This window comes from Glandiceps talaboti, chromosome 11 (genome assembly GCF_964340395.1).
Source record: "Glandiceps talaboti chromosome 11, keGlaTala1.1, whole genome shotgun sequence".
Lineage (NCBI taxonomy): Eukaryota > Metazoa > Hemichordata > Enteropneusta > Spengelidae > Glandiceps > Glandiceps talaboti.
This window is the reverse complement of record NC_135559.1, coordinates 16,288,466-16,305,692: the sequence shown is the minus strand read 5'-3', so window position 1 is coordinate 16,305,692 and position 17,227 is coordinate 16,288,466. Positions and strand designations below refer to the sequence as shown.

The following is a 17,227-nucleotide window of genomic DNA, read 5'->3' as shown; positions in this document are numbered from 1 at the left end:
ACGATACCACAATAGCTAATTTCTATATCTTGGAAAAGTTCTATGACTGTAAACTACCTGTGTTTTATAACACTTTCTCGCAAGCAAGAGCATATTTTTTCCGCTGACAAATTAAAAATAATAAGGTCTCATGGTGGCAGGTCTTGTACAGTTGCTGAGAGGCCCATGGTTATATTAATATTCTTAGAGGTAAGATCAATAGTTCATTGCAGGTTCAAAACTAAGAATTTATTTTAGGCCTCAGCCCCACAAAATGGTTCAACCCCCACCCCTCAAATAAAAGAATTAATGTTTTTATCCTACATTGAACTATTGATCTCACCCCTAAGCGTAGAATATCTTGTAGCTGGGTAAAAACATGAAAACATTCTTGATAAAGAATTTAATGTCTGGTATTTCTTGTGCTATCATCTTGCATAAATGCTATAATTCATCTCATTTACAAACACAAAAAGTTTTAACTCTTTTGTATTAAATAATCAAATGACTTTAACTACACTACATGTTTGTCTCTCTCCTTGAAGTCTAAGCTTTCATAGCTGCAAATGTTAGCACAATCTGTAATGTTTAACCTGATTGGCTGCCACTGACAAATCAATATCCAATAGGGTAATCTTTTACTTATACTGGATAGTTCTTTAAGCATATATTAAACACTTGTCTCCCAAGAAGTCCAGTGAGAACCATCCATCATGGGTTCAGTGTTAATCAGGAGGAAACTGGGGAAAACCTGTGTTGTTCGGTAGAGTCAAACTGAACAACGCAGCGTGGTATATTTTAATCAAACCCTGAATGGGTTCGAACCCCGACCACAGTGGTAAGAGGCAATTGGTTTAACCACTCGGTCACCAACAACCTGGTATTGTGTGTTTACTACAACAATGCCCATGACATACCTATTCTGTAATGCCCCAACACCATCTAAATAGTGATGGCTTAGAGTTTATGCCATTTTATATTCTTACAAACCACAGCTACCATTTCTTCCACAACACTGCAAAATACCAAGAGTGCATCTTCGACGGTGTCGTAACTGAGGCTGTGGTTTACAACAATGTTTTTTGCTTCAGACACTGCATCACTAACATCTTTATGTCCAAGTACCTTCCAACCATTCTTACAAGTCAGAGTTTGTATTTTCTAGCTGAAGTAACAAACAAGCTCCACCGTAAAGTGGTTTTACAAATATGCTTTCAACTTACTACTTCAAAGTTAACCTTGTTTTTGGAGGAAGCCATGTTGGAAAAACAGTTGATAAAACATGGATATTTTGAAAAGAGACTCTTTTACTTGTCAATTTGTTGTTGGATAGTAACTCAGCTTGTCATCGTTTACGGTGTGTGCTAACATATACAGCCTTAGTCTAGATGCTGTATATTGGGTTAGAATCTGACGATCTCTTTACACAAGGTCTAGCTCAATGAGATCCCGAGATGAAATTTCAAATTCAAACAAAGCCACGCACACAATCACTAACATCATGTCTTTGTTAATCAATCACAGAATTCTGTCCAATGACAAGTTAGTGTTTATTGTGGGGGCAGTTATGTAATGTCCAAATATGGTATACTTGTCAGCTCAGGATGCAACTTATCCACTGTTTATATCATTTCTAAAGGTTTGAGGTCTACTCATTTGCATGGACAACTTTTGGTTCATGATTGAGTCAGTTTGACCAATCAGGGTTAGAAACTAATAGTCTTGAAACCTTAGACTTCAAGGGGAGAGACAAATGATAAATGTAGTAGTCAAAATCTATAGATTATTGTGTGTATTTTGACTACCAGTTATTCATATATCTCTGATACATTTGTTGCAATGTCTATTTTATAGATAATATTATTCATTTTGATTTGGAAAAACCCAAGACTTAGATTAATTTTCTCATGCAATTTCTGAATCATATTCAATAAATCATTCTACATTATTACTGAAAGTATTTTGGCCATAAATCACTCTCAACAATATCTTAATTACACCCTTCTTCCCCAAAGTTTGAGTTATTTTAGTATGTGCCCATTGATATCCAATGGAAGATTAGGTCATTCTATTGAAAAATGGGTAGTAAAGTTAACTTTTGGGTGCGACATAGACGTGTAAAAATGTTTAAATTCTGATTTGAGTGGTACTAAATCTTCTCACATGGTAAAGTGTCTAGTGTAATCATATTCAATTGTTGGTATTACCGCTTGGACAAACTTGAGAAAAATCAACAAATACCTGAAAATGAGAGTTAAGGAATGAACACATTTTACAATAATTAATCAAATTACAAAAAAATTACTACAAGTATATCACAGAACACCATTTCATGAGTTGTAGTCTGGTGTACATAGTTTTTGCATGTGTTTTTGAGGTATTACAATATACCATGCACAAGCCAAGTTATTGTATTTGAACAGAAAATATGGATTAAATACCTGGGTTGTTCTACGTCAAGACAACCCATGTCAACGTCTCTACATGTAGTTCTGCAGCACTCGAACTCTGGGTCAAAATGTTCCAAATCTTCATTATTTATCCCAATTTTTCAAAAATTATGCTTAAAGACGAATAATTATATTATGACCCAATATTTTTCTTCATTCAGATGGAAAATACCCATAACCTATGGAATTTGTTACTACTTGTTTAGTGACCCATAGTGACAAGGCTCCTTAGGTCACTTGCATTTTCAATGGCTGCACAAAGAAAAATATTGGGGAATAATATCTAATTATCGGACTCATGATTCCCCTATGTCTGTATCCCTCCTCACCTATCAGCTGGGAGGGATACGGCCGACATTCATCCTCGATGACGTAGCACTCATTCAGAATATCGGGAGATTATACATAACAATATTGCACTACACATACAGAATGTGTATGCCAAAATGCAAACACTCAATAGTTGGTACATATATGTAAGAATATGGAAATATTGATCAATTCGTAGAATCTTTTTATTTTACTAATGCTCATAATAATATTCTTTATTGCCAATCGATAGAATCGAGAGGAATGTGTCTTGGCATTGCTAAAACACTCAAATACAAAAAAGACACCACAAAAACACCATATAATCACAAACGACTGATAAAAATGCAGTATTACGACATAAAAATAAAATCGTAAAACGCTACATTCAAATGCGACAGTTTTGAACTGCTTTTGGAAAGAAACTGTGTAAAAAACGGTTTGTCTTACATTTAAAGGATCTAAAAAGTTTCCCTGAGGGAAGGAGTTCGTAAAAATGATGCGCCAGGTGTGTTGTATCCTTTATAATCTTGTCGAATCTCCGTGCAATGCTTAACTACCTGTATTTTAGTGTTCAATGGTGCATTAAGTATGCGACTATCATAATTCTATGTTTGACCTCTCTCTATAGATACCTGATCTAGTGAAAATTGAAACACTGATGCATCAAGAATTGAGTTATGATGACAAATGAAAACTGAGGCAAATATATAAAAAAAAAAATGATTAAGCATGCACAAATAATTTATAATATAAAAAAAATTCAAAAACACCACAAAAAGAGGAAAAGGTATAGAGAATAGATATATAGATATATGTATCAATTACCTAAGGTTTTTATTTTAGAAGAGATTTATATTAAATTCACTTCCATATGTGTGGGATTTGTGGACAAGCTGGCGTTCCTTAATAACACATTTCTCTAATACTGTGCACAAACTATAAAAACCACACTATAACAATGTTTAATATGACAAGCTATGCAATCCACGCAATTATTTTGATTGGCACATATGTGTTAATATGCAAATATATTAAATCCCAATCTATAAATCTACTCAAATAGCTCTTTTTACTTCAAAAGCATGTGCTTGGCCCTAAATCTCTGGAATATAATATGTCAAATATGTTATTTCTCTTGTCACTTCAAATTCCTATGATTGAAGATAAATCATTTACAGCCCAAGTATGTGTTTAATGGTTCTTAAAGTGTACATGTAAAGGTACATACTTTTTTTCGTAATTATGTTTATTTTGCCATAAAAATAAAGGAAATTGGGTTTGTAATAGTACAATATAATTCTAACACGAGAAATTGCGCGAAAAATGAGGCACTCTTGGCTCAGCCACAGAGCACCTTCAGGTAAGTACCTCTCATTTGCATATGGATAGGACAGGATTTGGAACTTTATGACGTCAATGCAGGAACACAAACGCATTTGTCAGTGTATCTTTACATGTAAAGCCATTATGGTCGAACCAGAAGGTCAACTTCAAAACCCGTTTTCGCCAGAACCCGACGTTGAATATTGATCAGATTCCTCAAGCGTAGAGCAATACACTCCAGCATTAACATCTGATTGTGTAATTTAGCCAAATTCATTCGAACCGACCGCTAGCAGTAACGATAGTTCCTCTGGTAGTGAATGAGTGAGGAAGGTGTGGTCAACCACAGAGACTGAATGACACTGCTTTATAAGTTTTTTCTGATGTAAATTTCACAGACAAATGTCATCATGGCTAGTACACATTATATGTAATAGTATACCTGTGTTTAAATATCCACCATGCAAGTTTAGTGCTTGTTTTCTGACTATGCCTTGCTGTCTTATAAGTTATACTGCGTACTAGTATGTCCTAGTGAAGCCGTGTTGTTTACATAAAGTGAATGCTGTTATCAGCGTCCTTTGTTGACATAACTATTCAATGGGTGGAAAACAGCTCCTGCAGACAATGTAATCGAAACGAAAATTATGTAATATTTCCATACCCATCAAACATACAGAGATCGAATGAGAATGGCTTCAAGAGTTCCCCTTAATATTCTCTCAAGTTGTTCAAATGTAGCATGTGTCGTAACAGTACATTCAATCTATGACCATTCAAAATCTTCGCGAAAATAGACCCACAAATTCGTTTGAGCAGAACGTTTTGTTGGATAACTGTCCCTCTTGAAAGCTATGTGTACACATACTTTATTTCATTTTTTACTGCGTTCATTACCATCCACACAGTGACATGAAGTGGTTTCATCTTCTTTCAAGCACGCCCATGTTCACTGAAGCCGGCCGTACTGTGGTGTATTGTGTATTGTCTCCGACCATTTTTTTTGAGTTTTTTATGGATAGACATGTCTCACGTTGTGGAAGTTATTTGACCTGGGAGCGTGAAGCTTAGTGCTGACTGTACTTTGCTGTGTCCATCCACTTTTGACATGTGATTGGCATGACACAGTAATTGTTCATGTAGACAAAACAATGGAAACAAAAATAGCAAATTTGTTACATTATAATGAGCGTTGCGTCTTTTTACTTTGATATTATTCCGACGATGTACATGTGATGTATCACAATGAAAACGATCGACTCCCAGCAACATGGAAATCAAAACATACAATCGGACTACGCATTGTTTAAAAACAAATGCTATCGTAATGAAAATATTTTATGAAGCTAACTTGTTTTCTTGAAAACATCATTTCAAATAATTTTATTTGTCTTCCTTTTTTCGCTTTGATCATGGCTACACCGGTGGCGTGGAGAACCCCGGCCCCGGTAACATTTACCGACTTTCACTGTATGGCGTCACTGTCCAGTTTTTACGTGATTTCAACTGCCTTCACCCATTATTACCTACTCAGTTATATCACTCGGAAATGTGTGTAGAGTGATGTTTTACTGCGGGTGCTGCCAACAAAACACCAAGGAACCACTGTTGTCGGAAGACTAAACTGGTACACCACAATATGTACAGTTACAGATAATACTATATGGCAAGCGTAATTAGTAATTCATAAGTAAACATTACACAAAGGCTTAGAAGGCTTTTGTAACATGTGGGACCTCGACACCTTTCGTGAGCTGGTTGAGGTGCCGAAGTTAGTCGAAGCACAGGGGATTAAGGGGGCAAGTATTTTTGCGACTTTCTTGCCAATGCGCGCAATATTTAGAAGTATGAATGCAATTTCATTTATTTTTATGGCAAAATAAACATAATTATGAAAAAAAGTATGTACCTTTGTATGTACACTTTAACACATACCATATGGTCTGTAAAACTTTAAGGGCCACTTAACCTACACTCGGGTTGTAAAGGGTTTATCATATACCCATACCCCAGCTCCCAAAATCTGGGTATATGATAAACCCTTTACAGCCCTTAAAGTTGTACAGACCATAAACCCAGCTCAAAATATCGGGGTATTTGATAAACCCATTACAGCCCGAGTGTATGTTAAGTGGCCCCTAAAGTGGTACAGACTATAAACCCAGCTCCCAATATCTGGGTATATGATAAACCCTCACAACCCTAGTTGTTTAGTGGTTCTTAACACAGACCATACATGTACACCCAACTCCTAATATCAGAGTATTTGATAGACTCACACAGCCCTAGTGTGGGTTTGGTGGAAATATGTTGTACAGGTTAACCTGCAATACCAGTCGAGTATATGATAAATCCTTTAGTGCAGATTTAGTAGCTCTAAATCATAGAGTTCGTGAACTCTTCCGAAATCAGGGTATTTGAATCATTGTACAGCCCAAAATGGGTTTAGTGGACCTCTATCATTCAGTTCATGCACCCTCCACAAATATGATAGTCTGCCATATAACTTTTGTGGTACCCAAACTATTTCAGGGCTGTCCTATATTATTCCAATTACAGTGACTGACGTAATTAGGTCTGGTGTTGTAGGGAAAGTGCAAGAGGGGAAATTGATTTTAAGACTGTGTGATGCAGCTGCTCAAGATTTTTGGGATGACCTCAAGTTTTTTTTGTCAATTATTTTAGGGTAAACCTATGAGACTCAAATTCAATGTTCAGGTATTTTTGCATGAAAAATTAACCTAGTTACAATAAATTCAACATTTTAATTTATATCCTTCAGTTCAATATTTCTTTTTTTTTTCTTTTTTTACCGAGCACATGACAACATTTTTCCTACAGCATGTACAAGTTCAGTCTTTATGCGTTTTTTTTTTCTCAAGGGGTAAGAGAATTCCATGTCACTTGAGTGCAAGTGTAGCAGACTCTGGGTATTTGCACGCTCGTGAAAGTACGGGTGCAGAGAACACTGCAAGCATGAGTGCAAATGCTCGTGAGTACCCACACTGACACTTGCATGTCATGGGGTTCTGTTATTATTACATGTAGTTAGCTGAATTGGTAAATTTCTATAAAAATCATAAAGCGTGATTTTCTTTGTAGCGAATGATCACATCCTCATTTGCATATCATTTGCATGCAGGTATGCAATAACGTTTTCGGTATTGCACTGCAGTGAAAATACCACTAGTATGTGTGCACCAGTGCATGTAATCATTGGCACACATGTTATAATATATATAATACATACATGTTATCTATTGCTTGTCAATACATAATACAACAAATTCTAAACTAGATTAACCCTTTGTTCATTTACTGTGGACAGTACGATTTATTTTTGTGTAAGAGTGCCTGTAACACCAACTACATGTGTTATTCCTAGAGTACAGATGTGAATGATTTTTTATTTACATTGTACCATCTTGTTGTTATATCTACTTTTTTCCCTGGATTGGTTTTAACGTGTCTGGTGGACTGGAATGAGAAAACAACAGAAAATTTGTACACTTCAAAGGATACATATGTACTCCAACTTCTCCGCCTCCGTCAGCAACTGTATGAATTATTTTCTTCATAACATCAGCATGTCTGAAATAGAATCATACATCACATCATTGAAAGAATGTTCAAAGATTTCTAGTACTACATAATATATGCACTGCCATACTGCCATTTAGTTACAATATAATCACATGACATCTGATACCTAAATACTCATTGGTCCAAAACATAATCACATGACCTCTGGTACCTAAATCACATTGGTCTAGAATATTATCACATGACATCTGATACCTAAATACCCATTGGTCCAAAACATAATCACATGACCTCTGGTACCTAATAACCATTGGTCTAAAATATAATCACATGACATCTGATACCTAAATACCAATTGGTCTAGAATATAATCACATGACATCTGATACCTCAATACCCATTGGTCTAGAATATAATCATGTGACATCTGATACCTAAATACCAATTGGTCTAGAATACAATCACATGACATCTGATACCAAAATATCCATTGGTCTAGAATATAATCATGTGACATCTGATACCTAAATACCCATTGGTCTAGAATATGATCACATGACATCTGATACCTAAATACCCCATTGGTCTACAATATAATCACATACATTTCAAATACCCAAATAACCTTTTAGCAAAATATGATCACATGACCTCTAATACACAAAATTACTCAGTGGGCAATTGGAGCATCCCATTACAATACTTAGGCAGGCATCAAAATATCCTTGACAACCATAGTAACGATCTTTTCTTTGTCCTGACATATAACATATGTCAGTAAACATAAAATTATCACAAAATAACATCAACTTTAACAAAATACAGTAAGCTACATACTTGGGTTTTCTCAAACTACTCTTCAATTTCAACCCAAAAGGACACTTTTTTAATGGTCATCGGAAGAATCAACAAAGAGAATATGGTACTTGACACTTTTACCATAAGAGTTTAAAGGTCAGGTCAAAGGTCATTAAAAGTATATCCAAAAGAACATAATACATTTACTATATACAGAACATACAGATTTTTAGTATATTCAGAAAGTAACAGAATGAAGTTATTTACCTGCATGGATGAACTGACGCCATGGTAACAGGTTGATGTGGATGGTTTTCTATTGTAACTGTTTTCTTGGCATGGTCTTGACTGATGTCTTCATACATCTGCCGTACTGTCAATGGTTTCCGGTTCTGGACAAAATTTAGGACGACATTTATACAGCCTCAAACTAAAAGGTATGAAACTTTACATAACATGGCCAGATAATCAGTGTATCTATTTACATGTCTTTATACTAGTAGGATATGTTCTGGTGTCTGCATAAATGCAAACATGTCCGGAAATTCACCTCAAATCATCCAAATCCAGTGATTTTTGCTGAACTATACGATCAAATGTAGCACTCTGTTGGTACGATATTTGTTGTGCCAAAAGACAAAATATAGCAATGTTAGTAAGATTTTTGTTGAACCAGACGACATTTTGTGCCAGGTTTCACGATTTTAATCATAGTTAGAGAGAAGACTGTAAATTAGCCACAGATTTGTTTTTGTTTTTAATCTGGAAATGATACATTTTCATCTTGTACTGTGTACTCTACAGCTATATGTTGTGAGATTTAAACACATTTTGAGAGTTTCACTAGAAAGTAATTTTCTGCCCTCCCTCCATTAATACTCAGCTTCTTTACCCTTTAGTAAAATCATTTGACACTCACCTCATCATAACCATAAAGCCATAACCTTGGTGTTTGGTAATACTTGTCATATGTAATATTTAAATCATACGTTCTAGTTTGTAGTATTCCACTGTCTTGTGCTGCTGCACCCTGAACAGCGTCCTCTGGAGGTTGGATTTGTGTAGGATCAATGGTTGCCTAGAGACACAAATGTTAACAAAATTCCCCTCTGTTACAGGAATTGGTGATGCACAAGCTTAGTAATTTCAAGCCAGAGCGTATTCTCTTGGGAGATTAAACAAACTTAAACGTGTCAATATCTGTAAACGCTGAAATTTCCCAATGCATTTACCTGATTATATTTTTTTTATCTATCATTGAGGCCATTACACTGAGATGAAAAATTATATATTTGTGTGTTTCTGATAGCATGGCCTCAGAAAATAGCATATGTAGGTTGGGAATTTATTTTATTTATCTTTTCAATTGTTTTTATTTTTGAAAAATATTGTTTCAACCCAAAAACTTCACAAACAAAATGTTGGTCAGAATACCCCTTCTATGATAGTTTGACGAAATATATACAGACATCACCGGGGAAAGGAAACAGACATGCATGAAGGTCAAGAAGACAAAGAATTTTGTATCTTTTTGTTTTAAATGTTTCAAAAAATGCTTAGGGTTGGAGGCTTAAACTAGTGTCGGTCGGGTTATCAGAAATACACAATATGTTATATTTGGCCTAAAGAGCACTGCACAACACACTCCTAAACTCAACCATAGATTCACTTCTGTCAGTAGTCTAAATCTCTAATACTTACATTATCTTCAGCCTCTAACATACCACTTTCTTCAAATGCTGAAATAAGGGGAGAAGAAAAAACAAATTACAAAACATACTGCAGAAAAACCCTCTAATTTGCATCATTTTAACAGCGATACAAGTTGTAACTATGCTGATTATAATGTTATATAATGTTATATTATGTTACATTATGTTACATTATGTTGTCATGTAATGTTATGTTGTTATGTTCTGTTCTGTTATTGTTTATCAAGGGACTTTATATAGCACTTTCCCACTCTCTGTTCAAAGCGCTTCACAATTATTACCCCTGGCATGGATCTCTAGTGGCACAATGGCCCTTCATACTTCCTCAACCCCTCTGGAACATGCAAACCATTGCCGTCTCTGTAAGCACATAGGATTAAAGTATTCACATTGCAACCTCTATCCTACCAGGTTCACAATTATACAGCTGGGTTGACTGAGGCACAATTGTGGTTCAAATCTTGCCCAAGGACTTAAACAATTGAGTAACAAATGGCAGCAGCAATACATGTACCAACAATTTTCAGATTCAGGGTTCGCCACTCCAACCACTTAACCAGTATAACTCAACAAACTAAAAGGGAAAGATGCAATACAAAACAACGGTTGATAATAACAAATCGAGAAAGCTTCATCAAAGTTTACCTTCCATGTCTTCTGCTTCTTCATCATCATCATCATCCTCATCATCATCGTCATCATTTTGCGTTGACGTGGTAGCACCAGATGCACCTGATTTACTTCCTAACGACATATCAGCCATAGCATCAGGTATATTAGTAGCGTTAATTTCACTGGGGTCTGTGTTGAAAGAGAAAAGAAATCCAATGAAATTCATTGCTGTATCCCTGAACGGATTTACTTTTTTGGTTACCATGACAACTGACTTCTACAAAGTTGGGGGGGGGGGGGTTTAATACCACACTGTCCATCAATCCATGCATCCATTATTACTTTCACACCTGGCTTCACCCATCCATCCATCGTTACCATGGCAACTGACATACAATACACTTTTTGTGTATCCATCTATTCAGGACTACAATGGCAATTGACATACCATTATTTTTGTATCCACCCATCCGGCATTACCATGGCAACTAACAATAACTTTCTGTGTATTCATCCATCCATCCAGCATTACCATGGTAACAGACATATCAACTTTTTGTGTATTCATCCAGCCAGCATTACCATGGCAACTGACTTACCAACATTATGATGTGTATCAACCCATCCGCCATCACCATCATCTGCATCAATTATAGCCTCATTCTCTTCTGAGTATTCCATCTGTTTACATCTTTTATAACATGGAACTAAAGAGGGTATTGAGAGAGAAAGTAATAAAGAAACAGCAAATTTATTGTTTTGAAAATCAAACAACTTAAAGTGGCCATATGGATGAGAATTTGGTATTTATTTTGGATTTTTATTTGATAAAACATCTTCACTATGTTTTTCTACTTGAAAAAATAATGTGAAAGAACATTTACCAAGTCCATGTTCATAACTCAATACATTGCAAAAAGATGCAAAAAGTGTAAAAAGTTTGTTATTGTATGTACAATAACAAACATTTTACACATTGTTTAATGTTTTGCAGTTTATTGAGTTGCGAACATGAACTTGGTATATGTTATTTCACTTTTTTTTTTCAAGTAGAAAAACATAGTGAAGCTGTTTTATCAAATAAAAATCCAAAATAAATACCAAATTCTCATCCATATGGCCACTTTAAAAGGTGAGAAACCTGTGTCATTAAAATCTCTACTGAGTAGATAAACTGTTGTCTTTGTCATCCTATGATCGACTGTCATTTTAAGTTGATGTCAGTTTCCGTATCCACTATTTCTTGCGAGACTTCACAATTTTCACGATTTTATTTTATTTTTTTCTCAAATATGTAAAAAAAAAAGTTTAGGGTCGAAGTGAAAAACTAGGTGGGGTCAGGTAACCAGCACCAAACAATTTCATTTATTAGACCTAAACACAGTGACATGATGGCACCTGTCAATTACTGCATCAGGGTAGACATGGTGTGTCAAAGAGTGATAAATGAAAGTCTGCCAACTGACAAAACTATAAATTATACAGTGTGGCAGTGAAAGTTGATCAACAACACTGTGAATAAATGACTGATTTACAACTGAAAACTTGACAGAAATACATCAAAAAAAATTATCAAAACATACACTTCTGATGGGTTAGTGAAAGGCTAGAAAAAAAGTGTGAATCTCTAGTCTTTTAGAATGTACCATTGTTCATCTTAAATACATTTAAAATTCAACCATGGAATTATGATTTGGTTCACCATAATAACTGGTCATTTTGTAACTGAACACTTGACAGAAATATAAAATACTTACCATTTCTTGTAATTAGAAATTGTTTTTCTTTGGGTAAGTATTGTTTGGTTTTGCTTTCATCACCAGTTGACCACTGCCAGGTTGGACAGTGGTGAACAAGATGGTCCCCAGCTGCTACAAACTATTAATTTACAGAAAAAAAGGGAGTAAAATTACATGATTGCGGTTTCTGATGATCAATATCAGGGGTGAACAAATCCACTAGTCCTGGGTTCGGGACTAGCAATTTTTTTGGGGCGGACCACACAAATTTTACCTTGTCTGGTCTGTTGGACCAGTACCTTACTGTTAATAACTATGTTAAAAAGTCGTCTGAATATACAGATTCATAGGCAAGATTTAATGTTTCACATTAGCGGGACCTGGGACCACGGATTCTTTCAGCAGGACCATTGGATTTTCTAAGGCACTGGTCCGGGGACCACCAGTTCACAAAATGATTTGTTCACCCCTGAATATCAAAAGCATCTTTACCAATAGTTAAACCAATAAGAACTGTTCAATGATTTGGAGTACCTTACAACAAGCAACAATTATACTTCTTTGACAAGACATCACATTCCTGTTACCCACTTTGTAGCACCTCAGATTGAAGAAAATGGGAGTTAACCTTGTCATTATGTATGCCAAATGATGGTAGAACAAGTAGCTATAAACAAAATGACTGAAATAAATTCCATGTGTACCTACAGCTAAAAAACAATCAAAACCAAAGAAACAGAACTATTTGAATTAACCACAAATGTCATGACATTAGAAAGGATGATTTTCACAGTACAATGTATGCCATAGTGATGAACAACACTGGCTCACATCATCAGATCATAACCTACTATAGAATAGCACCCCTAGTGGCCAAACTATACAATCTTTTGTCTTTCCAATAACCAAAAATACCATATACTGTATTCCATAAGACATATTAACCTAGCTAAGTTGTATTTTGGATACATGATACTGCACCGTTTCACATTTTTTAAAGATCACTAGTAGTCTGTAAGGTATGCCGTGATGGGGCGCCCTCATACATCACCCAAGGCCGGTGAGGGCAGAACATCACGACGTATCTTACAGTCTAGATCACAAGAGACATGGATACATTCATCATAGAACTGTACACAAACACTATATGTGATGGTAGCATGAAATACAGCACCATGACAATCTTTACATGAAAGAACTCTTTAATGTTTTTCACTGCAACCAATTTATTTTCATGAACTGTGAAATATAGTCACTTTATCTATGGTGATTGAAACTTTTGAAACATACTAAAATTTGTTTGTCACTTGTTCCCTCCTAATGAAATTGAAAGTTATGAATTGTGCACAATGGGTACGTAGTGAGGATTATTAGTAAAAGAGCATTGATAAGACAAATGTGGATGTTTTTAAGACAAGATTAGAAGGATCAAAGTTAGGTCCATACTTAACCACTAAGTTTGAAGGGCATACTGACCTCCATACTCTTAGCATAACACAATTTTTAGGAGAATTTGAAAGTGTAATCATAAAGCTATCTGTGAAATCCTCTCACCTCTTCTGGTGTTATTACTCCAGTTTCCTTAAATTTGGATTCCTACAAGAAAAATAGAAAGAAATAATTCAATGTTATATGAAAAAGAAGTAACTAAAATCTAGGAATACCAGGGGTAAATATTTCAAGACTTGTGTCATGATTTTTCCGACGTACAATGCTAAATTTGAAATAGTGTAGACTTATACATAAATCAAGCCATGCTTTGAAATAGGGAACTTGCAAACCCGCCATGTTGAATGTTGCATCATGGGAAATGTGATAATAAACACTAATCAATTAGTATTGTAAACAATGTTGATACATCGTTTGCAACCACAAATAATCAATTCATTGTTACCCTGACAATTGTGAGAGGTTTATTTTATCAGTAGCTCCTGATTAGGTATTACGATAACCACAGACAATCCCATAGTCCTTTGCATCTGAGCATGCTCAGTCTGGATTGCAAGTTCCCTATTGAAGACATTTTTTGATATTGTATTGCATTTCTTTATTTTCATCAAAGTATGAATATTCAACGTACTGTACAAACACTAGAGGCACATCTGGTATCACAAAATAAATCTCTCTAGCTGAGCTAATGAGACATACAAAGAACTAAATATATACAAGTAACATAAACCTATATGAACCATACCATACAATGACAAAATTACTCTCTCAGTATATTTTAAAGAGCGTCCTCACATTTCACACACTCGTGAAGTTTGAAGTTTTGATTAGCTGGCCTGGAATACAGATCGATTTGAATACAATGCATGTGGGGTTTTTTATATGATGGGCAACCAAGTATGGATTCCAGGCTAGAGGGCAGTGTCAGTCAGTCTTCTCAACAAATTTGATGCACTATTACCAAACAGTATTTTTGATTTTCCCCTTTCTCTTACTATGCGATGACTCATAAAAAAACACCAGTTTTCATCTCTTTGACCTAACAAAAATGTTTGTCTGTATTTGGCGACATGATCTGCTCTGTGGAAGGGATTGCAAGTACATTATAACTTGGTGTTAGATAAAAGACATTTTCTTGTCAGAAATGGTGAATATGTTATTGTGAGTTTTATATAGCACTTTCCTAGACTAATCAAAGAACTTTACAATTATTGTAACCTTGTGACCTGTAGTCCCATATTCCTGATTGAAATTGGAAATATTTGTGTCATTAAAATACTTTCATGTCCATAAATCTTCCATCCTCATCACATAATCAGTGGTAGCCTAAGTGTTCTACCAGCTGCAAATTATGGTAGCCATGTGACAAGAATTGGTAGTCTGTGGGCATGGAACTACTGATAATTTTGAGCCGTGTAGTACAATTTGTACTCATATGCTACATATGCAGAATAACACATTGACAAAATGGTTTTCCCCACTTGGCTACATCACCTGTTAATGACTCTCCTGTCAATGATTTGCATGTCACACAATCAATAAGTAAAATATTACTACTAGTATATATACAAGGGTTTCCTTGTCTGTGGCCTACTAATAGTGATTTGCATTAGTAGTACTAATTACTAGACTGTAAGATACGTTACACCATTCCACCCTCACCAGCCTCCTCACACCTATGGGAGGTGTTGACCAATGTGTGAGGGTGCCCCCATCACGGCATACCTTACAGAGGGTGTGTGGACTTGACTGACTCCCCCAGTTTATCACGGTGTACATCGATTCAGTTTTTTTTAAGCTTGTTTGATACAGGGGTGGTGTGCGCGCATTCTGTTTGGATACTCCATATAGTCCAACTGATTTTGTCGGTTATAGACGATCAAACGATGGTAGCGGGGGATGATAAACGTAATCTGAAAGTTTATATTTCCGTTATATGTACTTAAAAAAGCAAAATAACATCTTTGCATGTGAAGCTAAGGGTTGAAATATAATTTTAGAGTAGCTGTGCAAGTTTTATGACATCTATCGGGAGATGACATATGTGAATAAGTGAACACTGCACTGTCAGCTGACACTTGATTGGATTCGTCAGGTGAACTATCCCTAGCATGCAGACGGTGTAAGCATGGAAGTATAGTGGGCTATACTTCCATGGTGTAAGCCAGTCGTGACCTGAGTGGAATCGACCGGGTTATTCAATCAAGTCCACCCAGTCTATACTATAGTGCAATACACTACTGTAGGAAACATAAACACAATGTGATTGTAATGATGGAATACTAGCAATAGCAATAGCATAGAAAAATGACGAGAAAAGAAGCTAGGAAAGTTCTATATTTTCAACAATTCTGGGTACATTTTCCAAAATGATGCAGCAACTTCTAATTTCTACACGAACACTGTAAATCTGAGTTTCGCAAGCCAGATCACATTTTTTCCGCTGACGCAACGATACGGGGGCGTCTGTTAAGCACTGCCGTAAAAAGGACAAGTGGTTTACGACGATGTGTTAACCTTCAATCATGCACTAGCTAAGACAGTGCCAACAATATATGAAAGTGGAAGCAGAACATTACTCATCAAATGACGTCACCACTTTAAAAATTTGATAATCAAGCATAAATATGCTCGATGTTTTATGTCAATATAACAATCATGCATATTTCATCTGCAGTTCTTGAGAGACACGCTGAGACGTTTTGGGGTTTGAACTTAGAAGTACAAACCTACGGGTGTCAGTAGCAATCTTCGCAAATAAAATAAATTCTGCATCAGACATACGGGATGACATGGTGACAATCTTAGTCGTACCTTTAAAACGGGAGTGAGGAATTCCGCAACGCCTAACGCCGTGCCCTTGAGATTGTTTATCATACTCTGCATGGCCATGGCTGCAGTATCAAAAAACTCTAAATCCGCTTTTACGGTGCCTTTCAGGTCGAACCTGTCGTTCAGACCGAACTCTTCTAAATCGAAAGAGCTTCTTTCAGACTTGACAGGCAAGAACCAGGAAACCACGACTAAAGTGAATCCTCACAACTGTTCAATTATCCCTCGATTCAGATACATCATCGTTTCAGATTCGATCAATTCCTTTCAGCGAAAATGGGGCGTATGTACAATGAATGCAAGATAAAAACGGCGAATAACTATTTTTCCGTTTTCAAGTCATTATGAAAGTCTTTCTTAACGTCGCTCACATCCTGACCTATGCTAATTATAAAATATATTATTCTTACATTTCTTTTCTGTCGATTATTATAAACACTCTGCATCTTAACCTGTTTCTTTTTTAGTGTTTGGTTGT

At 35.8% G+C, this 17,227-nt stretch overlaps 1 protein-coding gene across 1 annotated transcript; it reads right to left on the bottom strand.

Annotated features, from left to right (window-relative positions):
• Positions 1 to 277: 277 nt before the first annotated feature.
• On the bottom strand, positions 278 to 16,882 carry LOC144442326 (ubiquitin-like-conjugating enzyme ATG3). The gene is made up of 10 exons (XM_078131636.1): positions 16,732 to 16,882; positions 14,023 to 14,064; positions 12,487 to 12,607; positions 11,329 to 11,436; positions 10,763 to 10,918; positions 10,107 to 10,144; positions 9,325 to 9,483; positions 8,673 to 8,797; positions 7,587 to 7,655; positions 278 to 2,220 (listed from the first exon to the last, which is right to left on the bottom strand). The coding sequence occupies exons 1-10, from the start codon at positions 16,807 to 16,809 to the stop codon at positions 2,139 to 2,141; spliced, it is 978 nt and encodes a 325-aa protein (XP_077987762.1). The 5' UTR covers positions 16,810 to 16,882; the 3' UTR covers positions 278 to 2,138.
• Positions 16,883 to 17,227: the final 345 nt, after the last annotated feature.

Coding starts and splice junctions, on each gene's coding strand:
- LOC144442326 (XM_078131636.1), bottom strand. CDS start 16,809: ATGGCCATGCAGAGTATGATAAACAATCTCAAGGGCACGGCGTTAGGC. Junction 14,065..16,731: donor TCCTCACTCCCGTTTTAAAG/GTACGACTAAGA, acceptor TTTTTCTTGTAG/GAATCCAAATTTAAGGAAAC. Junction 10,919..11,328: donor TGATACACATCATAATGTTG/GTAAGTCAGTTG, acceptor CTTTCAACACAG/ACCCCAGTGAAATTAACGCT.